This window comes from Vipera berus (assembly GCF_964194415.1).
Source record: "Vipera berus genome assembly, chromosome: 9".
Lineage (NCBI taxonomy): Eukaryota > Metazoa > Chordata > Lepidosauria > Squamata > Viperidae > Vipera > Vipera berus.
Window position 1 is genome coordinate 20,430 of NC_138212.1, and position 27,944 is coordinate 48,373.

The window sequence follows — 27,944 nt, forward strand, 5'->3', positions numbered from 1 at the left end:
AATCAGATTTTATATTTAATATAGTGCAACAAAAATAGTTAGGAATGCAAGAACTTTTACAGATTAAAAAAATAGTGTTTAAAACCATCTGATCTTAAAAATAGACAGTGAAGCTTAAAATACAACTACATTAGTTATTTTTTAGTGCTTCTTGCCTGGAACCAGCATAACTATTAAGGAAAGACTTCATTTCTTAAAACAGACACTTCTGTAGAGGCTGCTCGTTCGTAGTCAAAGTCTACTATAGTTTTGCCTCTGAATGGTGAGCTTGAGCGTTCTTGTTGGATCCATTCAGCCAGTTTGGAACTGGAATGTACCATAGAGTTACTTTGACTACCATTGGTTTGAGAGCAAACATTATTCACTTCAGGGTTTTTGGTTTTGTGATGGTTGATGTAAACTTTGTATTTCAGCAGAAGTATAAAGATGAAAACAAGGACAGATGCCACAATGATGCCTCCGATGATAATAATCATGGTTCCACCAAGAAACTGTGCATGGAGGGACTGACACTGCTGGTATGCCTCCTCTGTGGAGAACTGCACACACCCTACCATGAGGGTGGCTGTCAGAGAAGTGACACCATCATCATAAACAGCAAGGACACACAGGTCATAGTCCCTCCCAGCAACCAGGTCGGTCAGGAAGAAAGACTTGCTAGAAGGTGGGATCATCCTGCAAGAGAAGACAAACTCAGTCTATATAGCAAGAGAACCACCCAGTGTCATCCCTCTCCACTTTCGTGATTTCCTGAACCGCTAAAAGTATGAACAGGGTAGTCGTTGGCTGTGTAGGCAGTGTAGGTGTCCGTTGGTGGCCATGAGGGTGTTAAAATGGCAAAGTGTGCATTATGATGTTGTGATGCCTTCTGCCTTCTTCTCCTGGCATCACAGTATAGCGCACAAGTATATATGGAGTGCAATTTGTGTTTTGACATCACAATGTACTCACCCCCGTAGACACCTTATGCCCGTGAGCCAAAGGGGCAGCCACCAGTTACTTGCCTGGTGAACACAGGGCAACATGGACACAAAACGATGCAAGCAGGCAAACTTCACAAAGGGAACAGAGCGATGTGACTGAGTGCAGAAGGGCTGCTTTATTGGATGGCCTCTGTTGACCAACCTCCTTGCAACCACGACACCAAAGATGACTCTATGCCTGAGAAGCTTCGGTTACCACTTTGTTCACTTTGAACAGGAAACGGCTTTGATGGCAACAGGCATTTGCCAGCTTTGGAGATCTGCCTAAAACTTCAGAGGGATGACCTTTACCCGATTTGGTCCAAACGCAATTGAGTGCAGACAGCTGACATGAGAAGGGATCCACTAGCAGTGTTTTGGACTGTTGTAGCATCTTTATTAAAAGGCCGAAGCTTTCGTGAGCTGTGTCTCGTCAGGTAAACTGCAGCTGATGAAGGCTTCTGTCTTTTGATAGCATTTCTTGGTAGGAAAAGGAGCTACTGGACCCCTTATGGGTATAGGATATCATGGGGCTACGGAAGGAATTTCATAAGTTTGTATTATTGTTTCTTGGTTATTAACATGATGAGATGGATGGCCATACAAGTGGAAATAAATGCATGCATGCATACATTATTTTAGATTGCCCAGTAACCAAAGGGTTCTTAAAAATAGCATTAAACCTATTTTTATGAAGTTTTCTGTAACATCAACACACAAGGCTGTGTTTTTTAACTGCTTCAAGCTGATGGTGCATTCTTATTCTTTCTTTAACAAAGCAACATTATAGTGTACACACACACACATACATATACACATACATACATATACATATTTAAATTGCTGTTTTTGATTATGTAAAGGCCTGACATATAGGTTTTTCTCTGACTAACCTAGACATGAAATTTATTCAAGGCCATATTTCACCTGCCATGGGGAGCAGAACTGGGACTGGCAAATTGAGGAAATTGAGGAGCTCCATCCCTAGCTACTGTTAAGCTTAGGCCCAGGAAGCAATTTCAGAAAACTAGGAGACGGTGAGTTCTAGTCTTGCCTTAGGCATGTGGCCGGCTGGGTGACCATGGGTCAGTCACTCTCTCTCAGCCGTAATAATGTGGCCAAGAAAATGACAGGGAGTACTCCAGACAGTCACCGGGAATCAAGGCACAAAAATGAAATCAAATTGACCAGCCTGTTTTCAATGCAGTTCTCATCTATCTAGTTTAAAAGGAATGTGAGGAACTAAAAGCCCTGGCTTGGATTTTCCCTTTTGAGTGGGAGAGGTTTCTCTTTTCATTCTGCCTCATGAGGATCTTCCTTTTACCTTCCCAACTCATTCCATGCGAAAGCATCATGCAAGCGGTTTTACTCCTCTAATTACCGAGCTTCCCACCACTACACCGTGCCAGAAATAAACTTGAAACAAGCCTGGCAAAAATGCGTACCTGTACACCAGGATGTTATCAGCAGAGCTGTTGTACTGGATCTGGAACATTCGCATCCCGGGAATATGGTGCTGCGAAGGCCACTGGATGAGGGCAGAGGATGAGGTCAGCTCAGCAATGGCCACTTTCCTCTCTTGGCGAGATTTGGTTTCATTAGAGAAGTTGGACTTGGCCGAAATAAGGATATCCGACGGGCCCGTCTCAGCTTCTTTGCCAGAGTTTGTGCTGTTAGCAAGATGAGGATATGGGTTGACCAGAAGTTCAACTGGTGCAGTGGACTCCCCTGCAGCATTGGATGCTATACAAGTATACATGCCGTGCTCTTCCATGGAAGTCTCTAAAATGTCTAAAGTCCCATTCTCATAGGAAATTGTTCGAGAAGTGTTGGAGACCAATTTTCCTCCCGGTGAAATCCAGCGCACGTATGGTTCTGGATCACCCACTGCTCTACACTTCAAGGAAACGCTCTGTCCTTCCATGATCACTTGTTTTGCCGTTCTGCGAGTGATCATTGGTGGTTCGCAGACAAACTCCTCCTCCTTAATGGACCAGAAGTACTTGCCCATCAGCTCGGGTGGGGAGGCACAGGTTTCCAAGTCATCTTCCCTAGTCAGGCGCCGCAGCCACACTAGCTCACAATTGCAGTGTAGTGGGTTCCCTCCAAAGCTCAGTACCAGAGAGGACAGAGGGGTGCCCTTGGGCTTGGCGTAGACAGGGATGCGGGAGAAAAGAGGGTCTGGAGGGATCTTCCTGAGCTGGTTAGAAGTCATGTCCAGCCGAGCCAGTTTGTGAAGGTCAGAGAAGATGCCTTCAGGAACAAAATCTATGAGGTTATGATCCAAACTAATAGTATTGGCATTTGAAAGCCTCCCAACGGTTTCCCAGGGGACATTAACAAGATTATTATAGGATAGATCCAGATCCTCAATTATGTCAATAAAATCATCAAAAGATCCAGATGAAATATAATGTAACTGGTTGTTACTGAGAATTAAGTGGCGAAGGTTGATCAACCCTTTGAAGTGATCCTCATCAATATAGGTGAGTCGGTTACTATCCAGGTGTAATGCATGAAGGCCTTTAAGATCAAAAAATGCATAAGGCATAATATGACTGATTGTATTTCGTGATAGCGTTAAATGGATCAGGTCTGTCATGTTTGCAAAATCCTTCCTGCGCAAACTCGTGATGAAATTATCCATCAGTCGGAGTTCTGCTGTCCGTCGGTCAATGGCAGGAGGGACAAAGAGCAGCCCGTTCTTCGTGCAGAGAATGGTGAAAGAGGGGGACACTGTCTGGCAGCTGCAGCGCATGGGACACATCAGGGCCCTCATAGCCATGGTGCTCGTGACCAGAAGGCAGAAAACCCACTTTTCCATGGTAAGATATAGAGGGCACCTAAAAAAATATAGACAAATCCATGAAGGTGAATTTGAACAAAACATGCTTTAGATTAAGTAAAAAAAAATAATGGAAAGCAGCATTTGCCTGGGAGTCTACTTGCTTACTCTCACATTGTGCTAATTTTTCAGCTAATCTATCTGCTGTGGACATTAAAAAAAAATAGCCTGAGACTGAAAGATGGCCATGGTTGGAGTCCAGAATTTCATTCTGAGGTGCTGCTGGCCTCTTGAATTGCTTTTTACTTTAAACAGAGTTTATTTTTAAAAAAGATTTTTTAAAAGATATAAAAGGGTGGAGGTCATAGAACTATAAAGGGGGAGGAAGGAACTTTGGAGGTCTTCAATCCCCTTCCCAGGGCAAGAATTATCTCCAATAAATGGCTTCCTAATCCTGTGATGCAGACAATATAATTCCCAGAGACAAGGTGTTCCTTGGCTCTCAGTCAGAAAATTCCTCCTCTCTCCCTTCTGTAAAGCTTCCACTTTATGGCTCTCTTCCTCCCCTTGAGGACTACGAAGCATCTCTCTGCAGTACACCATGTGGTCACTAAGGGTTGAGCACAATTTGATGGCATATAATTAATGATAATCAATATTTAAGTTATATTAAAGGATTAACCAGGATCTCAAATGCATTACATTTTATCTAACCAGAATAGCTTCAGATAAGAGATCATAGAGGCTTCAGATTTCAATACTGCGTTTCTTATCTTATGCCGCATCAATAATTAATGACAGCATTGTTCTTGCAATTTTACATATTCTAATGTGATGTCCTTGAGGCTGGATGCACTTAGAAAGATGCATTCAGTATCGGATCAATGTGCTCCTGTGAGAATTACATTTCTTCGTTTCCAGCCGTGTTAATCTTTTGAAACTATTCAGGGTGTTTACTGTATTTCATTCCAGAAACTGTTACACTGACATTGCCCCTGCTTCCCTTAAAGACAATCACACAGATACAGTAACTCTATTTACTGCTTCAGCAAAAAGGCAAGAAATGTTATATAAAACCATGAAAAATAACTTATGTATGTAGGTCAGAATTTTGTCTCGGTCTGCCACAAAATGTCAGGAATGTTCAGAGGACCCCAGGAGGTGGAACTCCTTGATCAGCCACGAAGTTCTTTTTTATACCTGCTGCCTGATTTGATTTCTAAGGTGAGCCAAGGTCCAAGGTGGATTGCCACATCTGTCACGCTACTTTCCTGCCAATTAATCCCATGGTGTTTCCTGGTTGTTATAATAGGTCCAGCTTGCTTCGGTTGAGGGGATGGAGCTGGTATTTGCCAATGACAGGAATGTGAAAGGAATCTCACTTTTCTATCCCTAAATGGAAACTCCAACCCAGCAACTGAGATATAACCTCCTTTGGTTATAGCTAATAGCAAATTGTAATATTTAACATTGTTTCCTAATGCTGATCTTAGTGTGTGCCTCAAAAGAAAGAAACAATGTCTAACTTCTGAGGCAGCCTTTCTGCAAAGTGCTCCAGCCGCTGCCAGACCAGGAGATTATTCCTTATAAGCCGGGCAAGGCACCATGAGACCCATTCAGCTTCTTCAGGCTGAAAATACTGGTAATTCCTGATGCTTGTTTACTTGGCTTGCTGTGATGGTTTTTAGCTGCACTTTGTCCATTGCTGCAAACAGAAAAATATAAGTATGATACAAACAGAAGCCTTCCAGCTAGTAGCCTTCTCATTATTTTGAAGGGCCAAATTCTTTTCCCACCACAAACATCTTACAATATAACACAAAGTTGACAACAACTATTTGCACATCTCTCACTTAATTTTTATCCTCTATTATTCCAGTGTTTCAAAACTGCTCTTCTGAAAAGTCCATAAATTAAATGCAGCAGGAAAAAGCTTCTGCTCACTCGACAATAACCCCCTCTGGGCTGGAGAAAAGCTACTCCAAGAAGCTCAAGGACAGGGTGCCTGATCAGATCAGACCAACCCACCCCCTTGCCCCCACCCCCACCCGGTATCGCTCTATCAGGAGAGGCGAGCAGCCACAAGACTCCTCTCTAACTCACTTTATACTGCAGTCTCTGAAGAAACCCTCCCTAACCTCTCTCCACCTCACTGGGGGGGGGGCGCTCATCTCCTGGTTCCATGGCCAATGAGTCTAGAGAAGCGACCTCTTTCACGTGAACATAGTATATGATTTTTTTTTTCAGCCTGTGTGTATAACCGAAATATAGTCCTGAATACAACACTTCTTCCTTTGGGAACATCCTTGATTTACTTCTCCATTTTAGTTAAGGGGCAATAATTTCCACACAATCAAATCCCGCCCCCCCAATCACTTGAACAATCACCGATCAACATGGCACCTAACAGTTCATGAATAGCTGATCAACAGCCACCAATTGCTCCATTTGTTTCAGCCTCCACTGAGGGTACCATTGCTGACCAATAGTTTCTGTGGCCCCCAAAGATCTACCAAGCCACCCATAACCCACATCTTCACTCACCAGACAAACTAAATTTATAAGCCACCAAAATTCTAAGCTCCAGACAAAACCTGAATGTTGCCTTGGTGCCAAACCCACCCTGAGTTACCTGGAACAACCCAGAGAAGGAAGGTAAGTGGGGTTTAGGTTTCCTTTCTTCAGGACCTGCATGTGGAAAAGACATAACTGCCACAAAATAAAAATGCTAATTTAGAATCACCCAAGGGTCTCTAGGCCATGCATACTGTGCTTCTTTTTTTGACTGACAAACATACTCCAGGGCAGGCTCAGGTCTTCTTTCCATCCCATCCTCTTTACTGAGAGATGATTCAGCAGCCTAATTTTTTCTGCTATGAGTAGACTCATGCATTTCCTACAAGATAGTTTAGTTTATAGTTTATAGTTTATTATATTTGTATACCGCCCTTCTCCCGAAGGACTCAGGGCGGTGAACAGGGCACATATAAAATACAAGGTACAAAAGTTAAAAAGAGAATTAAATACAAAGCCCGAGCTAAAACAATAAATAATAATGTAAAAAACCACAATAAAAAACCCCAACACATCCCCCATCAGGCCAGGCCGGCTTGTTCAAATAAATAGGTCTTCAGATCGCGTCAGAAGGAGCGAAGGTCAGGCGCCGTCCGGAGCTCAACCGGCAACTGATTCCATAAGTCCGGGGTGCCCACAGAGAAGGCCCTTCCCTTGGGGGCCACCAGACGACATTCTCTGACCGGTGGCACCCTGAGGAGGCCCTCTCTGTGGGAACGCACAGGGCAGAGGGAAGTTGACGCCGGCAGCAGGTGATCCCCGAGGTACTCCGGACCCATGCCATGTAGGGCCTTGAAAACCATTACCAAAACCTTGAATCTCACTCGGAAGACAACTGGCAGCCAATGCAGCTCGCGGAGCAGAGGTGTAACATGGGAGTATCGGGAGACTCCCAACACAACTCTCGCGGCTGCATTCTGTACCAGTTGGAGCCTCCGAGTGGTCCTCAAGGGAAGACCCATGTAGAGAGCGTTGCAGTAGTCCAAACGAGAGGTCACGAGCGCATGAGTGACCGTACACAGGGCATCCCGGTCTAGATAGGGCCGCAACTGGCGCACCAGGCAAACCTGGGCGAAGGCCCCCCTAGTCACAGCCACTATATGGTCTTCCAAAGTAAGCCACGAATCTAGGAGGACTCCCAAGTTGCGAGCCCTATCTACGGGGGGTAATAGCTCACCCCCCATGGAAAGAGATGGAATATTCTGAATATCCCGGTATGCACAGCCACTCAGTCTTGTCGGGGTTGAGTTGAAGTCTGTTCCTCCCCATCCAGACCCGAACCGCTTCCAGGCAACGGGACATCACGTCGAGGGCATCACTGGGGTGGTTTGGGGTTGAAATGAAAAGCTGGGTATCATCAGCATACTGATGATACCCAACTCCAAGACCACGAATGATCTCACCCAGCGGTTTCATGTAGATGTTGAACAGGAGAGGCGAGAGGACCAACCCCTGAGGAAGTCCACAAACGAGACCTCGAGGTCGACCTCTGCCCCCCTGCCAACACCGACTGCGAACGTCCCAGGAGATAGGAGGAGAACCACTGAAAAACTGTGCCTCCCACTCCCAATCCCCTGAGACGCCGCAGCAGGAAACCATGGTCGATGGTATCGAAAGCCGCTGAGAGGTCTAATAGGACTAGGACAGAGGAATATCCCCTGTCCCGGGCCCTCCAGAGATCATTCACCAGAGCGACCAATGCCATCTCCGTGCTGTACCCGGGCCTGAAACCCGATTGGTAGGGGTCTAGATAATCCGCTTCATCCAGGACCAGAGGGAGCTGATGCGCCACCACACTCTCAACAACCTTCGCAAGGAAGCGAAGGTTGGAGACCGGACGAAAGTTATTTAACACAGCTGGGTCCAAGGCAGGCTTCTTGAGGAGAGGTCTCACCACCGCCTCCAAGATAAGCTTGTGCAAAATATTTCCCCTCATAAACAAAATTCTTCCTCCACGCACTGGAATCCCTTAAGTCTGCTTCTAATTTCCTTGTCATTGTTGTCGTTGTTAGCTGCAAAGTCATGTTCATGTCCGACCCATCGCGACCCTATCGACAACGTTCCTCCAGGCCTTCCTGTCCTCTACCATCTTCTGGAGTCCATTAAAGCTCACGCCTCCTGCTTCAGTGACTCCATCCAGCCACCTCATTCTCTGTCGTCCCCTTCTTCTCTTGCCCTCCATCTTTCCCAGCATTAGGCTCTTCTCCAGTGAGTCCTTCCTTCTCATTAGGTGGCCAAAGTATTTGAGTTTCACCTTCAGGAACTGGCCTACTAAGGAGCAGTCAGGGTTGATCCCTCTAGGACTGACTGGTTTGATCACCTTGCAGTCCGAGGGACTCGCAGGAGTCTTCCCCAGCACCATAGTTCAAAGGCCTCAATTCTTTGGCGCTCGGCCTTTCTTATGGTCCAACTTTCACTGCCATACATTGCAACTGGGAAGACCATAGCCTTGACTATACACACTTTTGTTGACAGGGTGATGTCTCTGCTTTTTAGAGTGTTGTCTAGATTTGCCATGGCTTTCCTCCCCAGGAGCAAGCGTCTTTTAATTTCTTGGCTACAGTCCCCATCTGCGGTGATCTTGGAGCCCAGGAAAATAAAAGCTGTCACTAACTCCATTTCTTCCCCATCTATTTGCCAGGAATTGAGAGGGCCGGATGCCACAATCTTGGTTTTCTTAATGTTAAGTTTCAACCCAACTTTTGCACTCTCCTTCTTCATCCACAACAAGAGGCTCTTTAGTTCTTCTTCACTTTCTGCCATTAGAGTGGTATCATCCGCATATCTTCGGTTGTTGATAGGTATTTCTCCCGGCAATCTTAATTCCAACTTTTGATTCAACTAGCCCTGCCTTTCTCATGATGTGCTCTGCATATAAGTTAAATAGGCAGGGCGACAGTATACAGCCTTGCTGGACTCCTTTCCCAATTTTGAACCAATCGGTGGTTCCGTGTCCAGCTCTCACTGTTGCTTCTTGACCTGCATATAGGTTTCTCAAGAGACAAATAAGATGGTCTGGTACTCCCATCTCTTTAAGAACTTGCCAGAGTTTGTTGTGATCCACACAATCAAAGGCTTTAGCATAGACAATGAAGCAGAAGTAGATGTTTTTCTGGAACTCTCTCATGATGATAAGGACATCATTTTTTGGTGTTAGTTCTATAAGGTGCTGTAGGGCTTCGTAGAACCGGTCAATTTCATCCTCTTCAGCACCGGTGGTTGGGGCATAGAGTTGGACTACTGTGATATTGAATGGTTTGCCTTGGATTCGAACTGAGATCATTGTCATTTTGGGGATTGTATCCCAGTATTGCTTTTCCTACTCTTTTATTGACTATGAAAGCTACTCCCTCTTCTGAGGGATTCTTGCCCGCAGTAGTATACCTGATGGTCATCTGAATTAAATTCACCCATTCCTGTCCATTTTAGTTTGCTGATTCCTAAGATGTCGATGTTCAGTCTTATCATCTCTTGTTTGACCACGTCCAGCTTGCCTTGATTCATGGATCTTACATTCCAGGTTCCTATGGAGAAAAAATCTTTACAGCATCGGACTTTCCTTTCACCACCAGACACATCCACAGCTGAGCGTCCTTTCGGCTTTGGCCCAGTCGCTTCATTCTTTCTGGCGCTACTAGTACTAGCCCTCTGCTCCTCCCCAGTAGCATATTGGACGCCTTCCGACCTGAGGGGCTCATCTTCCATATAGTTTTGCCTTTTGGTACTGTCCATGGGGTTTTCATGGCAAAGATACTGGAGTGGGTTGCCGTTTCCTTCTCCAGTGGATCACATTTTGTCAGAACTCTCTGCTACGACCTTTCCGTCTTGGGTGGCCCTGCACGGCATAGCTCATAGCTTGTCATTACAAAGGTTAATTTTATAGGAAAAAATGAACTTGAAAATCCTAGCTTTTAACAGCTGACTCAACTACTGAATGTCCCTTCCAAAACTGCAAAATCAGAATTTGTCCCATCTTTGCTGCAAATTTGCCCACAGCCCAAAAAAACCCGACCAAGCAATTAATTGCAAAATTTTCAAGCCTGGCAGGCATGTCGCCATGCAGGTATTATGCCCAGCACAGCTTCAGAACCTCTGTTCAGTTACAGTCTGTTGAAAGAATAGGGCTGCCCATTGAGGGATTCGGTATCCTTGCTTCTGCAATCAGAAAGGGTTTCTGTGGTGCTGGACTATCTCCACAATCTGCTTTCCAGAGGAATAGCCATCTCAGCTTGCTGCAAGCAGATTGGCAAGGCATGCTGCACTATCAGACTCTTTATAACATTCTTTTTCCCAGAACAGAACACACCTTTGACCTTTGACTATTCAAATGGAAGCCCAAGCACTTCCTAAAGAAACCATTCCCTTCATAATCAGCAGGAACACACCAGAAACAAATCCACCATACCACAAAAATTCTTTGGTGTCTCCTTTGAGAGGGACTTAAAACATTCCATTTATAGTCCAATGGCGCCAGAGTTAGGAGTGGGCGCACCTCCAGGTCTCCAGGGAAAGGCTGTTCGCAAGAGAAAGGCCACAGTGGAGAAACATCATCTCCAACTTGCCCACCCTGGATTCTCACTCACAGCCTTCCTTCTCAAGACATGTGGACCATACAGGGAGGTTCCAGTCTGTCTTAATCGCACTATAAAAGGTATTAGTCAGGCTCCATTTGAGATGCTGTGTCGAGTTCTGTAGACCTCACTCAAAAAAAGACATTGGGAACATTGAGCGAGTCCAGAGATGGGCAACAAAACGGTGAAAAGCTTGAGGGACAAAACCTTTCAGGAGAGATTGAAGGAAATTAATATGCACAGCCTGGAAGACAGAAGGGAACGTGGGTACATGATTGAAACCTTTAAATATATTAAGGGTGCCAATAAGATTCTAGAAGATAGCGTTTTCAATATTAAAATATTGACATTTTATTGAAATACTTCAATATTTCAGTTTTCTGTGCCTCCAGGTTCTCTTTCCTCATTCTAGAAACAGGGAAGTTTTGTCTCTACCACTAAGCTTTCCTGAGCAACAGAGAGACATCAGCTCCACATTCTGAAGGGACAGAGAGCAACAGAGCAGCCTTTTGACCAGACAGAAAAAGCACAGACAGAGGGGAGGAAAGAGGCAAGATAAGGAGAGATTCTGCTCTTACTTTTTAAGTATTCCTCAAGTTCACTGCTAAATGAGCTCCAGCCGTGCATCTACTTCCTTCAGAAGCTCCTTGCTGTTGGATGAACTTGATGTGATAAGTCTTCTACACAAACTTGCATTTTCTCTGCTAACCCAGCAGTTCTAGTGGTCTTGGAGGAAGTCATTCTCCCTGCAATTACAGAGACCATTTTTTGTACTGGAATTCTATTATAGCAGAAACTTTGGCAGGTGATGGAACAGGTTGCAATAAAATGGCTATGTATGGACACGTGCATATAATAAAAGGGGCTGTGTACAAACACAAGCATGTATTTCTGTTTATATGACTGCCCATCTCAGCAAGGTAAATCTGAGCAGCAAACACAATTAAAAATATCAGCATATTAAGAAAAATGTAGAAATGTAAAGACCACATAAACGTATTTTAATATCTTTAGTTCTGGAGAAGGTAGCACTGCCCCTGCCAGACCTAGTACACAACTCTCAACTCCTGCTGAAAGAGCAGGCGGCAGTCGTGGCTAGGAGAGCCTTTGTGCAACTTCAGGTTGTGCACCAGTTGTGCCCTTTCCTGGATTGAGAATCCCTGCGCTCAGTCACTCAGGCCCTAGTTATCTCTCACTTGGACTACTGCAATGTGCTCTACATGGGGTTACCCTTGAAAAGTATTTGGAAGCTACAGGTGGCTCTGAATGCAGCTGCGTGGACAGTTCTTACACTAGTTACCCATTTGCTTTCAGGTCCAATTCAAGGTGTTGCTTACCACCTTTAAAGCCCTTTATGGCAGGGGGGTCCAAGTTACCTGAGGATCCTTCTCACTCCAATGCGATTGGCTCACCACCGATGCCAGCAGAAGGGGCATGCTGCAGACCCCACTGATCAAAGAATTTGGGCTGGCGGTGTCCAGCAGATGAGCCTTTTCTGCTGCAGCACTCACCCTGTGGAACCCCAAAGCCCTCAGGGTGAACTCTGCCCCCATCCTTGTGACCTTCTCTAAAACCTGGCTCAACCGGTTGGCCTGGGGCCCAGATGGGGCCTTGTCACCCTGTGGTTACAATCTTATCACATTGTAAGCCACCCAGAGTTGTGTGACAGTGAGAATAAATGTAATAAATAAACAAATAAACAAGCAGGAAGGCAAATTAAAATGAAAGCAAGAAAAAAATCCATCTGTAATAAATTAATAGTTCACTAGTTCAACTAATGGATGAGCAAAGGCCCATGTCCTTTTCAAAAGTAGAAGGTAATAATCTCCTCAGCACTTTGGAAAAGATGCACCTGCCATTCCAATGGAAAAAGGACACCTGTGTGTGACATCACAGCAGACACCCATGTGCCCATGTGCACCCTGATGCCCGATGCAAATAAATCAACTGCACGGTGGCATCCTGAAGTCCATTTTCACACTCCACCTCCTGCAGTTGTTGGTGAGAGGATTCCTCACTGCAGACCTCATTACTCCAGCTGCAAAGCCACAAATTATGCCAACCGTCTGGAATCCATTTTAATGCCCTAACCTTGCACTGGTTTTCAAGGTGCTCCATCAGAAGTTAAGTAAAAACAATGAGCATAACTAGAAGCATCCAACTACTGTGGCAGTTACAACTACGAGTGTCACAATTCCATTCCCCACTTAACTTCCATCAAGAGCACATACAGCACGAGCAGATCAGGGCCTCACCCAGTGCAGCATCCTGCCTCTGCAGCAACCAACCAGGTGCTTCTTTTGGGAAGCCTTCAAGTGGGAGACTGGTGCTCCTTCGGCTTCCCCAGCAGCCGTTCCCTCTGCAAAGCTGCCACTGTGACCGGCGGCTGTTGCCTGCTTGGCACCTGGCTTTCACTCCTCTTCTAGAGCCAAGAAAGTCCTTGGCCATGCCTGACCTTCCATCCTCTGTCATCTGCCTCCAGTCTCCCGCTGGAAAACAATTTATCTGGAACGGCAAAGGGATGCATTACCGAAGACTTTCGAGCATCTAGTGGCCAGGATGGCACTTTCCCCATTTCTAGCACTGAGAACCAAAAGCATGAACTACCATCTGCTGCAGGAGAGAAAGCTTCCACCTACCAGAAACAAACCCGTTTAATAACGGTAAAACAAGAGGATCTATTTAGGTGGCTGAGTCTCCTAGGTTCTATGCTCAGTGCTCTTCAGAATGTACCAACACTTATATGCAAAATAGGCCATTTCTTTCATCAAATAAACAGACTGCGCTTCAGAAAGAGGAAGAATCACAAATTTGAGAGACTGATAATTTACACTTTACCCCTTCATTGAATAAAGAAAGATACAGAATTTGTACCTGCTCCTATGTGTATTTTCTTCCTACGCTTCCCTGTGCAACAAAGTTTTAGCTTTCTTTTGCTCAATTTCTATCATTGATGGTTGGAGTCATTTCAATTTGCTGGTCTTTTTCAATAGGTTGATGGCAAATGCCACCTTTTTGAGACAGCTTTCCCAAGCAGTTAAGTGCCCAAGAAGCTCCGATCTGGACTCCATGTTTAAAACTCAGGAGCTGGCTTCTTATGGAAAACAGAACAAAGATCAGGTGGGACACCAAAGAAGCATCCCCCAATTCATCTTAGAAGTGCTGCATGCCACTTGTTCCATTATACCGGCTTGACTGCCAAAGATATAATGTACCCTTTAAGTTTTAACTAAGAATTATTCAAAAGGGAGTTTGCAAATTAAAAGCAATCCTGCTATAGCCATTGTCATTTTAATGGGATAATACAAAATTGAAGGAACAGGGTTGCCTTCTAAAATAAATGTAATCTTTACTTATTTTAACTCTTTTACATTTCATCCAACATTTCAAAGTGTCAATGAAGATCAAAATCTTGCACCTCTTGAGTGCAAAGCTTCATCCCCCAAAACATCTGGCTCTAGTGCAGAAAAAAATCTGCAACTCCCTGTTTTGCCCGGCTACAAGGCTGACAAGCCACCCAGCCCCATCTCTACAAACAGCTCTTGCTGTGCCTGGAGATGAAACCAACATTTCATCAGAATCAGAATCAGAATAGATCTGGAAGGGACCTTGGAGGTCTTCTAGTGCAACCCCCTGCTCAAGCAGGAGACCCTATGCCATTTCATGCAAGTGGCTGTCCAGTCTCTTCTTAAAAACCTCCAGTGATGAAGCACCCACAATTTCTGGAGGCAAGACGTTCCACTATCAGGAAATTTCTCCTTTGTTCTAGGTTGGTTCTCTCCTTGATTGTTTCCATCCATTGCTTCTTGTCCTGCACTCTGGTGCTTTGACTCCTTCCTCTTTGTGGCAGCCCCTCAAATATTGGAACACTATCATGTCCACCCTTGTCTTTCTTTTCTCTAGACTAGCCAAACCCAAATCCTGCAACCATTCTTTATATGTTTTAGTCTCCAGGCCTTTATTTTTTATTTTATTTTATTTTAATTCCATTTATATCCCGCCCTTCTCCGAAGACTCAGGGCGGCTTACAAGCTTAGCAGTAGCCTTCATTCTATGTATATGCCTGCTTATTAGGGCTTTCACATACACCCCAAGCGGCATTATTACAAAGTCAGCTTAATTGCCCCCAACAATCTGGGTCCTTTAATCATCTTAGTTGCTCTTCTTTGCACTTTTTCCAAAGTCTCAACATCTTTTTTGTAATGTGGTGACCAAAACTGGATGCAGTATTCCAGGTGTGGCCTTACTAAGGCTTTATAAAGCCATACTAATACTTTACGTGATTTGATTCTATGCATCTGTTTATACAACCAAGGATCGTATTAGCTTTTTTGGCTGCTGCTGCACACTGCTGGCTCATGTTTAAGTTATCATCCACTAGGACTCCTAGATCCCTCTCACAGTTACTGCTTTTGAGCCAGATTTCGCCTAACCAGTAGTTGTATCTTTGGTTTTCCCTGCCTAAAACCTTGCTTTTTTCCACACTACATTTCATGTTGTTGGATAGGGCCCATTGTTCAAATCTGTTTTTGGATCCTGAGCTTGTCTTCTGGGGTGTTGGCTATTCCTGCCAGCTTAGTGTCATTTGCAAATTTCATGAGTTCCCCTTCTATTTCCTCATCTAAGTCATTAATGAAGAAATTGAAGAGTACTGGGCCTAAGATGGTGCCTTGTGGCATCCCATTGCTTACTTCCCTCCTTTTAAATGTAGTATCATTGAGTATGACTCATTGAGCACGTTTTGTCAGCCAGTTACAAATCCATCTGGTGGTGACTAAATTAAAGACCAGTGAAATGCTGGTGGTTCACTTTGTCAAAGAATGAAAAAAAAAAGGTTTGGCATGATCTGTTTTTAACAAACCCATGCTGGCTTTTAATTATAGCTTTATTTGTCTCTAGATATTTTGAGATCTGTTTTTTGGTTATCATTTCCAACAACTTTCCACATATTGAGGTTAGGCAAATTGGTCTGTAGTTTCCTGAGTCTGTTTTTTCCCCTTTTTGAAGATGGGGACCACATTAGCTCTTTTCCAATCCTCAAGTAATTCCCTGGTGTGCTAGGATTTTTGAAATATATGATAAAATGGTTCTGAGATTATATCTGCCAGCTCCTTCAGAATTCTGGGATGTAAACCATCAGATCCCAGTGGTTTATATTCATCAAGATCAGATAGGCGTTCTCTATCCGATTTTCTTGCTTATTTAATTTTTATTTTTAGCCTGTCTTTTACACTTAGGTTTTTGGTAGGCTTTCTTTTTGCTTGAAGACTGATGCAAAGAATGAGTTAAGCAGCTCCGCTTTCTCTCTACTGCCTGTTACTTCCTTGCCATCTTCTCTCTTAAATAGACCTACTGTTGTCAATGCTGCTAACATCAGATGTTCTCTCTTTGACAACAGACATCTTTTCTCTTCTGGTTTTAGAGTTAAATGATGCTGGGAGGGGGGATGTGGATGAGAGTCCACTTAGTCATAACAACAATAACTCAGCCCTGGGAATCAAGGTTATTGCGCCCAGAGCTGGTAAAGATTTGGTGGGCAGGAGAGCTGGAGAGAAAGCGCACGCTTCAAGCTAATTGGGGAATGTGATTTGTGACTGTTAATTGGAGGAGGGAATTGTGCTTTGCTACTTTGTGCCTAGGAGAAGGGAATTCAGTTTTTGGCTTTAACTATGTAGTGTCGATAATTTGTTTCTCGAATAAAAGATTCGTTAAGGTAAACAATGCCTCGAAGTTCTTTTAAAGAATTTCATCTGCCAGAAACATGACACTGTCTCCTTGACTTTTTTCTTGTTATTTATACAGTATGTTGAAAGAAACTTTTTTTTAATTATCTTTGATTTTTGTTGCAAGTCTTTGCTCATCCTGAGCCTTAGCTTTCCTGACTTCATCTTTGCAAAAAAATAAAAAACCTACACCAACAACAGTGTATGATATAGCTATTAATTTTTATTTTATTTCCAGAAAATGTACAAAAGTTAAGAATAGTTAAATGGTACAGGACTTCCGGTGGCGGCGCGGCGCCGAAGACAGCCTCCCCTGGCTGCCCGCGGCTCAGCTGTTTGTTTTTTCGCCCGAAACAGCGCCGATCAGCTGTTCGGGCGAAATTGAAGCCCCCTCCTCGGGAGAAGAGGAGGGGGTGAGGCCCCAGGTAGGGGTAGAGTTCTCCGAGGCCGCCTGAGCTTGGAGCTTGGGCGGCTGAAGGATCGAACTCCCCCGAAGCCTGGGTTGCTCCCAGCTGGCCGTCGTCTCTGCTCCGATTTTTTTGGAGCAGAGCCAGGCGTCTGCGAACCATCCCTGCCTGAAGAAAGGACTATGATTTAAAGGAGCAGGCAGAGCGGTGCAAGAGGGAAAAAGGTGAAGAGGGTTATTTTATTATACTCTCGAACTTGTTGGACTTTTTAAACTTTAATTAAAAGTGCGTCATAATTGAGGATTAAAAGATGGCGGCTAAACCTCCCTCTAAAACTCTCCGGAGTGGAGGATCCTCGCCGGTGCAACAATCATCACTACAGGCGTTGCACCCTCCTGAAGTGCTGACATCGAAGGATTTGCGAGATGCTCTGGATAAACATGCCCAGGTACTTTTGGACTCAATTAATCAATCAATTGCTGATAAATTTGCACAGATGGAGGAGAAATTGGAGAAATTCGAGGAAAGAATGGAAGAGAGGATGGAACAGAAGTATAGCGTGATGAGGGTAGACATTTTGACTTCAGTGCATAAAGTGGCGGAATGTGTGGAAGATTTAGATGAAAAAGTGGATGATTTGGCTCAAAGGAATGCTATATTAGAAGTAAAAGCACGCGAGAATGAAAATGTAAGAGGCAAATTGGAAAGGGAGTTAAGCCTTACCCAATATTACCAGATGCAGTTTGCAGTCAGAATCAGAGGTTTAAAAGAGAATGTTAAAGAAGATTTAAAGCAGCTGATCTCTGAGGCTCTCGAAGGGGTATTGAACCAGCCAGCATCTGAAATAAGAGCAGCTATGGACAAAGTGTTTCGGGTGAATTCATGGATTGCTAGACAGAGAAAATTGCCTAGAGATGTGGTGGTTTATTTTGCAAAAAGAGAAATTAGAGATCAAGTTATACAAGCTGCCTATGATGCTAAGGTCGTGATTGCTGAACAAGAAGTCTTGGTTTTAAAGGAGATTCCTCCAAGGATTTTAAGGGGAAGAAAGGACTATACATTTCTTGTGCAAGAGCTTAAGCAAAGAGATATAAGGTTCAGATGGGAGATTCCAGATGGGCTGATGGTGATGTATGAAGGTAAAAGGTACAGGCTGATTACTGTGAAGCAAGCGCGTGATTTTTACAATAATGTCTTAAAAGCAACCCCATTAACGCTTCTGGAAGCTGGAAAGGGATCTGGAGAAGAAGAACAACAAGAGGAGGAAACAGAGGAAATTGGTGCTGGAGGAGATCAAGCTATAATTTCTTTGGATGATCCTAGAGAGCAAAGAGTGACACGTGCTGCTTTAAAACGAGCAAAGAAAATAAAAGAACAAGAGCAGCAAAAGCCTTCAGATTCTTCACAACGCATTCATAGCCAAGCTGTGGGAGGAGCACGGCCTAAGGAAGTTAGTCCTATCAAAGCTGTGGTCCAAGAGCTTTTCGAGGATATACATGGCAACTAAATTTTTAACCTGGAATGTTAATGGACTAAATTCACCGCAGAAGAGGAAGAAAGTTTTTCAATATTTAAAACAATTTAAGATAGATGTTATATGCCTGCAAGAAACGCATATTAGAGTTTTGGATCAAAAGTACTTATTGAACTCGAGGCTGGGTACGCAATTTGTTGCTTCTGCAGAGAATAAGAAAAATGGAGTGGTTGTTTATGTTAAAAGTGCCTTAACAGCGGATCTAATCGAAGCAGATAAGCATGGAAGATATGTTATGATTGAGCTGTTGTTAGCAGGTAAAAAGACGCTTCTAGTTGGATTATATGCACCGAATCAACAACAAGCTGACTTTTTTAGTTTACTTCATACAAAGCTTACCCAGTTGGATTATAAATCCTTTATTTTTATGGGGGACTGGAACGGAGTTATGGATGTACAGTTGGATAAGGCTGGAGCCTTTAAGCGCATTCCAAGTCACGCTAGACTGCCTAAATCTTTTTTTGAAATGAAGGATGACCTGGAATTGCGAGATATTTGGCGTGAGAGACATCTGCAGGAGAAGGATTATACTTTTTATTCTGATAGACACCAATCTTTTTCGAGGATTGACTTTATTTTGTTGACTTATGATTTTCTTTTGAGAACTAAAAAGGTGAAGATCTGCGCAAGAATTATCTCTGATCACAGTCCAGTGTGGTTGGAGATTGATAAGGAAAAAGGAGATAGGCGCTCATGGCGCGTAAATGAGAATTTGTTTAGAAATCAGAGAAATGTGGAAGAATGCAAACAGCGGATGAAGGATTTTTTTGAGATTAATATGAATAAGGGTACCTCTATGGATATGGTTTGGGATGCTAGCAAGGCCTACATGAGAGGAGTGTTGATATATATGAATAATAGACATAGACGTGCAGTGGAAACTAGAAGGAAAGAACTGGAGAATGAAATAAAGGAAAAAGAAAAGGCTTTGATTTTGAACCCAGAGGATGTGAAGATCAAGGAGGCTATTAGATTGTTAAGAGGACAATTTGATAAATTAATGGCTGACCAAGTGGCGACCAATCTGCGGTTTGCTAGGCATAATACTTTCTGCAATGCTAATAAACCAGGCAGATGGTTAGCTTATAGACTGAGGAAAAAACAAAGGGCATCTAATATAGATAAGATTGAGTATAAAGGAAGGGTTGTGTATCAACAGAATCTTATTAAGGATGCCTTTGTGGATTTTTACTCGAAATTATATACTAAAGAGGACATTAATGCAAAAGATATTGATAAGTATTTGGAGAAGGCTAGCATCCCGGTTCTTACGCAAGTACAAAAAGAGGGGATTAATCAACTGATTACAGAAGAAGAAATTTTTAGAGCTATTAAGGAACTGAAGGTGGATAAGGCACCAGGCACGGATGGCTTGACTGCGGCCTATTATAAAAACTTACAATTAGAGATGATAAAACCGTTAAAGGAACTGTTCCAGACAATCCAGAGGGGGGGAAAGGTGCCTCCGTCTTGGAGAACAGCTTTTATCTCTTTGATTCCGAAGGAAGACCAGGATGCTACTTTAGTTAAAAATTACAGACCGATATCGCTTTTAAATACAGATTATAAGATATTTGCTAAGGTTTTGGCTAATAGACTGATGAGGGTTCTGCAACAGGTGATTCATGGGGATCAAACGGGGTTTATTAGTGGTAGGCAAATGAAAAATAATGTGAGACATATAGTTGATGTGTTAGAGTTTTTGGAAAGGCACAACCAGATCTCTGCAGCGCTAATTTTTTTAGATGCTGAAAAGGCTTTTGATCAATTGAATTGGCAATTTTTGTTGAAAGTTCTAGATAAAATGGATTTTGGGGAAAATTTTTTACAGCCGATTAGGGCATTATAACAAAAACAAACTGCCCGAATCATAGTCAACAATAGCCTGACAGTAGCATGTAATATTGAGAAGGGCACAAGGCAAGGCTGTCCGTTATCGCCCTTGTTATTTGTGTTAACATTAGAGATACTATTGGTTAAGATTCGGAACTCGGAAAAAATTAAAGGGATACAAGTTGGGGATCAGGACTATAGATTGAGAGCATTTGCAGATGATCTGGTTGTTACAGTGACCCAGCCAGAGAACTCTGTTGTGGACCTGATGGAGATAATAACACAATATGGGAAGGTTTCTGGATTTAAAGTAAATATACAGAAAACTAAAATTTTGGCTAGAAATATGACAGTTTCACAGAAGGCTCTCTTAGAAGGATTAACTGGATTTGAGATTGTTAAAAGGGTTAAATATCTGGGGGTGATTTTGTCGCCCTCCAATACAAAGCTATATAAAAATAACTATGAAAAACTATGGGGGAAAATTCAAAAGGAATTGGAGAGTTGGCAAAAATTGCAATTGTCTTTGCTGGGACGGATTGCAGCAGTGAAAATGAATGTCCTGCCCAAATTTTTATTCTTGTTTCAAATGATACCGATTCTTAAGAAAGACTCTAATCTGGAGGAATGGCAGCGAGGTATCAATAAATTTGTGTGGGCAGGGAAAAAGCCACGAGTTAAACTTAAGATTATGCAGGATACTCGTGAGAGAGGTGGCCTTAAACTGCCTAATCTTAAATTATATTATGAAGCTGCTGCATTAGTAGGAATAAGTGATTGGATTAATTTGACGCAATTGAGGTTATTAAATCTTGAGGGCCATGATTTGTTGTTTGGCTGGCATGCATATTTGTTGTATGATAAGAAGGTAGATACTGTGTTTAGGATGCATATTTTAAGACAGGCATTGCTGAGAGTTTGGAAGAAGTATAGACATAAGCTAAGCAGCAAGATACCATTGTGGGCAATTCCAAAACACGCAATAGAAAATATACATGCTGGTTTCAAACATGATGTGACTACGTATAAGGAAATTTTAAGTCTGGAAAGGAATGTTTGGTGTTTGAAATCATATAGCCTCTTGCGAGAAGAGAAGGTTGTTCAATCTTGGTTTCAATATATTCAACTACAGGCCAGGTGGAAAGAAGACCAGAAAAATGGATTTACAATGATTGATGGAAATTTGACTAAGCAGATTAGAAATCAGGGGTCAGCACATATTAAACGGATATACCTTGCATTGATAGAGATTGACTCGGAAACAGAGCTTGTTAAGGACTGTATGATAAAGTGGGCCCAAAATATCCAGGAAGTTATTACAATGGACATGTGGGAAAAGATTTGGGTGAGGAACGTAAAATTTACACAAGCTCAAAATTTAAGAGAGAACTTTTACAAAATGTTTTATAGATGGCATCTAGATCCTAAAAAGCTTGCAAGTATGTATCCGAATTATCAGCCTAAGTGTTGGAGGTGTGGTGATGAAGATGCAACGTATTTCCACATATGGTGGACTTGTAAAAAGGTTAAGGCTTTTTGGATAAAAGTCTGGTGGAATATGCAGAAGATTTTTAAACAGAGGATAAAGTTTTGTCCGCAACTTTTTTTGTTGGGAATAATTGCAGACGCTACAGTTGTGGACACTAAGTTGATGTTGAACTTAATTACGGCGGCAAGACTTTTGATAGGCCAATATTGGAAGAAAGAGGAACTGCCGACCATAGAAGAGTGGACTTTAAAGGTTTCCGACCTGGCAGAGATGGCGAAGATTTCGGCTTATTTGAAAGATCATTCGCAAGAACGCTATATTATGGAATGGAGAAAATGGATTGAGTTTATCCAGAACAAGTATAGGGTTAAGAAGTTTTACGTAGCATTTGAATAAGTCTTCTTTCGTGTTTTTTTTTCTTTTCTTTTTTTTTTTTATTCTAGTTTTTTATATATATTTAATATTGTTAAGGTGTGTCTTTTCCTATATAAGCTAGAGAGTGATGGATTTTAGAACTTATAGTTGTTAGTATATGATTGTTTATGATTGCTTTTTATATATATACCTTGTATTTAGCTCTGGGAAGTCGGGGGGGGGGGAGGGGGAGGGTGGAGGGAGGGGGGGAGGGAGGGAGGTTGGGGGGAGGTAGGGGGGGAGCAGGGAGGGGGAAGGGGGGTTTCTTAAGGGAAAACTGTATTTTAAAACTTTTCAATAAAAAAAAAAAGAATAGTTAAATGGTACAGTGACTGTTTTTTCTACTTATTGCTATAAATTAGTATGGAAAAAGTTCACATAAAGTCACTAGATGAGCAAAAGGGTGGTTGATCGTTATCCCAAAGGTGCTTTATCGAAAGGCACCTTTGGAATAATTGTTTCTTGAAGACATTTCACTTCTCATCCAAGAAGCTTCTTCAGTTCTGATTGAATGGAGGGGGAGGAAGGATTTATATTCCTTGCAATCATCTGGTTGTTAGCACTGTCTCTAAGAGTCATTAAGGCCACTTGGGGGTTCATCTGGGTCACCTGAATAGTGCAAATGGGTGTAGAGCCTTCTTGGAACTGCTGAAAGGACTGTGTTGTAAACAAGAGAAGGGTGGTGTCGTACCCCTCACCTTCTGTTGCGGGAGATCTCTTCAATTTTAACATAGATGGCCTCTTTGACTCCTCTTTCAAACCAGCAGTCCTCCCTATCCAGAATGTAGACTTTGCTGTCTTCAAAAGAATGGTCTTTGTCTTTCAAATGCAGATGGACTGCTGAATCTTGTCCTGATGGGTTTGTTCTCCTATGTTGTGCCATGCATTTGTGAAGTGGTTGTTTTGTTTCTCCAATAAACAGATCTGCACATGTCTCACTATCTTCTACTGCATATATTACATTGCTCAGTTTGTGTCTGGATGTTTTATCCTTGGAATGGACAAGCTTCTGCCTGATCTATATGGGGTGGGGTGGGTGGGTGGTTCTGTAATCAACTCTGTAACATCAGCTCTTTGATTCACATGGGAAGATGTCAAGGAAAATAATCTGGCTTTCTTGGACTGAGCAGTACACATTAAGGAAAACAGAAGCCTTAACACTGACGTTTACAGAAAACCCACACACAGAGATCAGTGTTTACATTTTGATTCTCACCACCCACTGGAACACAAAATGGGAGTGATCAGAACCTTACACCACTGGGCTGAAGGTTGCCTACCAGTAAAGAGGGAAAAGAAGAAGAATTAAAACAAATCAAGGAAGCTCTCAGAACTTGTGGCTATCCCAACTGGGCTTTCACATCTAAAAAAAAGACCCAGCAGGAGCTCCTCTATAACAAACAAAGAAGAGAAGAACAAACGAAGCAATGTTGTCATTGTCCCAAAGGTGCTTTTTCGAGGGCAACTGGACTTTCTTGTTTTTCTTTGAAGACATTTTGCTTCTCATCCAAGAATCTTCTTCAGCTCTGATTGGATGGTGGGGAATGGAAGGATTTATATTCCTTGCAGACAGCTGGTCATTTGCATTCTTTGAGTTGTCATTCCATACATTGCAGGGATATCTGAAAAGCTCAGGAGGATTTTCAACCAACACAATATACATATATACTTTAAACCCCAAAATACACTAAGGCAGAAACTTGTCCACCCCAAGGAGAAAACACCAGACATAAAATGAGCAATGTGATATATGCAATACAATGGAGTGAGACATCCACAGATGAATTTGGAAAAACAAAATAATGGTGAAAAAGTTAGGTTCTACATTTAGGCAAGAACAGAGCAGCAAAGGTTGATGCCCAAGGTAAAGCAGCCTGAACATTACAGCCTTCCCATCCCACTCCCTGCCCCAACGGAAATGGCTCTGTGAGCCAAGAAAGGCTGAAAATAGCTTTTCCTGCACAACTGCCAAGTAAATACAAACTTCTAACAAGGCCCTCAAAAGCAGCCCCCTAACCCCTCCCGAAAAGCAGGCTGGAACTGATGGGAAGCCTTGTACTTTGCAGATTGACGGACTTCCAAAAAACAACCAGAGGGTGATCCTCAGGCATGGTAACTATGAGAAATATTCAGAAGAGAGAAACCCACCTACTGTTACAGGTCATCCTTGATTTACAACCATTCATTTATTGATTGCTCAAACTTACAGTGGCACTGAACAAAGTGACTTATGACCATTCTCACACTTATGACCACTGCAGCATCCTCACAGTCACATTATCAAACTTTGGGAGTTTGGCAACTGACATGTATTTACAAAGGTTGCCACATCCTGTATTTAAGGCCCAGATTGTTCTAAGTAGGAAAACCTCAACATTCGGGGTGAGCTCCTTTCGCTGAGTGTGTCAGGTACCCATCTATTGGAGATGCTTCATTTTTGATGGGCAAAATAACCTCTTCCTGTTCTATGATTCTGTGGCTGCATTTGCAATAGAGAAAGAGAAGCGGCAGGACTTTCCTGCACTCTCCAGAAGCAATAACTAGAAATGCCAGTATGGAGGGCTTCGAAGTCAGTTGAAATTTGAACAGCTGCTACCACTAGTATCTCCATTTCAACTGACCAAGGAACCCATTTCAACTGACCAGGGAACCCTGCAGAGCAAGAGTTAGCCTATTTGAGAAAGTAAAAAAAGACCCAGAGCCTTGCCTTGGCCCTTGACAAGTAGCAAGCCTCGCTCACATTGATGATGTTACCTAATTGGGTAATGAAATGTTTGGAAGCAAACAACCAAGCTCAAAGAGCACCAAGGTCTCCACACTTCGTGGAGGAAACCGTGGTTTTAGTTAGAATTTATACACTTATCCTGCAGTTTAGAACAATAAACTTGGACACAATTTGCAGCTAAATTATAGCTCTTAATTCAGGAGATTTATACTGCTCCCACCCTAATGACACTCAGAAAATCATTAAAAATGTGGTTGTTCTTCCACGCCTTGGCGCAGGTTGTGGTTGTGAAAACCTTATATGTTTGGCTTATTTGTTTTTTGTTTTTTAAATTGGTCTTACAGTTGCCTTTTAGGCAACTTACCATTCTCTTAGGCATCTCTTAATGTATCTGCAGCTGCTAAGTGGTACAGAGGATGCCAAAAGGGTTGGTTTCCATGCTGATCCAATGCAAATGGATAAATGCAGGACATAAATAAATAAACAAAGACCAGTTTTCAGCACAAACACCCAAAGCATCGGCACTAAAGAGAGGCCCTGAAGGAAGAAGGCATTCCTTGTGAAAATGAGGTGGTGCTCTCTCCCTCCCTCCCTCCCTCTCTCTCCCCCCCTTTCCCACATGCACATCTATGTCCTTTTTACAGAGGATCAAGAGTTGAAATAAAGGAAGGAGAACCCCACTTTAGGTTTCATTCCAGAGATCCTGAACAGAAACTTGGCAGAAGTCAAAATTTTAACAGCCAGTAGACACACAGAAAACAAAGAAAGCTGGGCAACCAGATGGCCCAGTGGGACTCCACACGCATGAAAACCCAGAGTTCCTGAGCAGGAGGCCCTGGCCGATTGCCTCTGTACAATGGTGCTCCAGTGAGCCAACAGCCAACAACTCCACACACCACAGAATCTGAGGCCTGCCTGCTGCAGGGAAGAGATGATGGGCCCACAGGTCTTGCCATCCCACAGGAGTGTCACAGGAGTCACAGAACCACCCCATCCCTTTGGGCCACCATCAGCAGCAGAGCAGTGAGATGGAGCCAAAGGCCCTTCAAAATGCCCTGGCATCATAGAGCAAGGTGAGCTGTGCTATGGGGTCCAGCAGGGAAAAAACTCTCCAAAGAGGCTCGCCTCTAGCAGGAGAAGCCTTGGAAACAGGCTGGGTGGCGTCTCTTCATTAAGCCACACCCACCTTCACATTTCAAGGCACCCATTTTTTCTTTTGGATGAGTTGCTGTGGCTGTTGTACTCCTGATTTATGCAATTATTGATGTTTTTCCAGGCAAATAATGTATTTGCTTAACACATTAAACAATTCCAAAACATTTTAAAAGAAAAACCACAACATTCTATTCGTGTTTCACATACAAAACATAAAAAGCATTAATCGTACGTGGGTCTGCCGGCCATCCTCTGGCAGCATTCTCTCCCACAGGATCAGGCCCCACCCGGCCAGCTGAGCAGAGACACTGGCTGAGAAGCCACAGGTCACAGCACTCCAGACAGGCTCGAAGCCGGCACAGGGCCCGTCCTCACATTCCGGCACAGGCCACGTCCTCACGTTCCCTCCAGGAACAAGCCGGCCGCAAGCATCACTCAAGGGTCCCTACTATTTCAGCTGGGGAAGAATGGGAGGTCTGGCAGGGATGGGTTTGGGCGCTGAAAGACTGGTTCAGGACCCCTCTAGCCAGCCAGCCAGCTGTGGCGAAGGGAAGAGCAGCCGCACTGCCCTGCACCCAAGGCCGGTGTGCTCAGTAGCTGCACCACCCAGGAGGAGCAAGAGAGGATGGTCACTTCCTCGATGACAGCGGGGAGAGTCCATCAAGAACCACCGCAGCAGCTTTCACAGTCTAACCACCAGAAGGAGGGACCATCCTTAAGTGCCCCAACCCGCACACTAGCAAACGAGCCCGGCGATCTGGACATGGTTGCCCAGCGGAGGAGGGGTCCCCACCGCGCTGCTAAGGGGCTGAGCCAAAGACAGCAAATAAACCTTGCTTTGCCTGGAAGGTGGCACCCAGAGCGGCGCGGCTCCCGGCTACAAAGGCTGCCTTGCAGAGAGGCCCCTGGCCCACCACCCCAAGACCTGCACAAGGCGGGGAGGCCGGCGGCCTCTGCAGCTGAAGGCCAAGAGAAAGCGCAGCGAGTGCCAGTGTGCCAGTGGCGAGGGCGTCCCAGCGGGCCTGGAGACCAGACGCGTCCGGTACCGGCCGGCTTCTCATGGCGGCGTAGTCTTCTGCCTGCCGACAGGCGCTGCGCCGCGCCGCTCGTCGCGAGATCCCGTCGTTGTCCGGCTCGGTTCGGGGCTGCCTCGGCGCCACAGGGGAAGCAAGTGCTCGCCACTCCCCAATAGAGGTTCCCCGCCGCCAGGTGGGCACCTCAGAGCAGCCGCCCAGAATGGCCAGTAGGGGCCACGCGTGAGCTGCCGACAAGGGCGCATCCAGCTCGGAGGAGGCCCGGCACGAGTGGAAAGAGGCCGATTCCGCCAGCAGCAAGAGCGCGCCCGCGCGTACACGCCCCAAGCTTCGAAGCGCCTCCTCCTCCCGTGGCCCCGCTTCACAACAACGTGCCCGATGGAAGCGAACCGCGGCCACGCTGGTAAACACCGAGCACGGTTGCGGCTCACGCAGAAGCCGCGCTGCGGCTTCCCCGCAGGGAGGCGCTCCAAGTACGCCCTACTCGCCTCCCTTCTCACCTCGAGGCTTGCCATCGGTCGGGAAGGGGCTCGCCCTGCTTGCCCCTTGCCAGCAATAGTCGTCCTTCCCCCCCCCCCCCGGAGAGGGAGCAAGACCAGGTCGCTCGCTTCCGTCGAGCTCCGGCGCGCCGGCCGGGAAGCCCTCCGCTCTCGCCGGCTCCTCGGTCTCTTCCGCGAAGGCTGATCCGGAACGACAGGCGGTGACTGCGCAAATCTGGGCGAAGGCGAGTTGCCGCCG

The 27,944-nt window shown here is 44.3% G+C and overlaps 1 protein-coding gene across 3 annotated transcripts; it reads right to left on the minus strand.

Moving 5' to 3' along the window:
• On the minus strand, positions 1–27,944 carry LOC308672454 (leucine-rich repeat and fibronectin type III domain-containing protein 1-like protein). 3 transcript variants are annotated; one of them, XM_081335413.1, is made up of 4 exons: positions 27,707–27,944; positions 11,471–11,638; positions 2,408–3,805; positions 1–675 (listed from the first exon to the last, which is right to left on the minus strand). In XM_081335413.1, exons 3-4 carry the CDS (start codon positions 3,784–3,786, stop codon positions 174–176), a joined length of 1,881 nt encoding a protein of 626 aa, XP_081191539.1. In that variant the 5' UTR covers positions 3,787–3,805; positions 11,471–11,638; positions 27,707–27,944; the 3' UTR covers positions 1–173. The 3 variants fall into 3 exon arrangements, with proteins under 3 accessions (XP_081191539.1, XP_081191540.1, XP_081191538.1); XM_081335414.1 differs by lacking the exon at positions 11,471–11,638 and having other exon boundaries at positions 27,707–27,939; XM_081335412.1 differs by lacking the exons at positions 11,471–11,638; positions 27,707–27,944 and having other exon boundaries at positions 2,408–4,206.

What these genes read in the sequence shown, in the direction of transcription:
- LOC308672454 (XM_081335412.1), bottom strand. Translation starts at nt 3,852, where the DNA reads ATGTTTTGTTCAAATTCACCTTCATGGATTTGTCTATATTTTTTTAGG. An exon ending in GATAACATCCTGGTGTACAG is followed by an intron (nt 676 to 2,407) that starts GTACGCATTTTT and finishes CTTCTCTTGCAG; the next exon opens with GATGATCCCACCTTCTAGCA.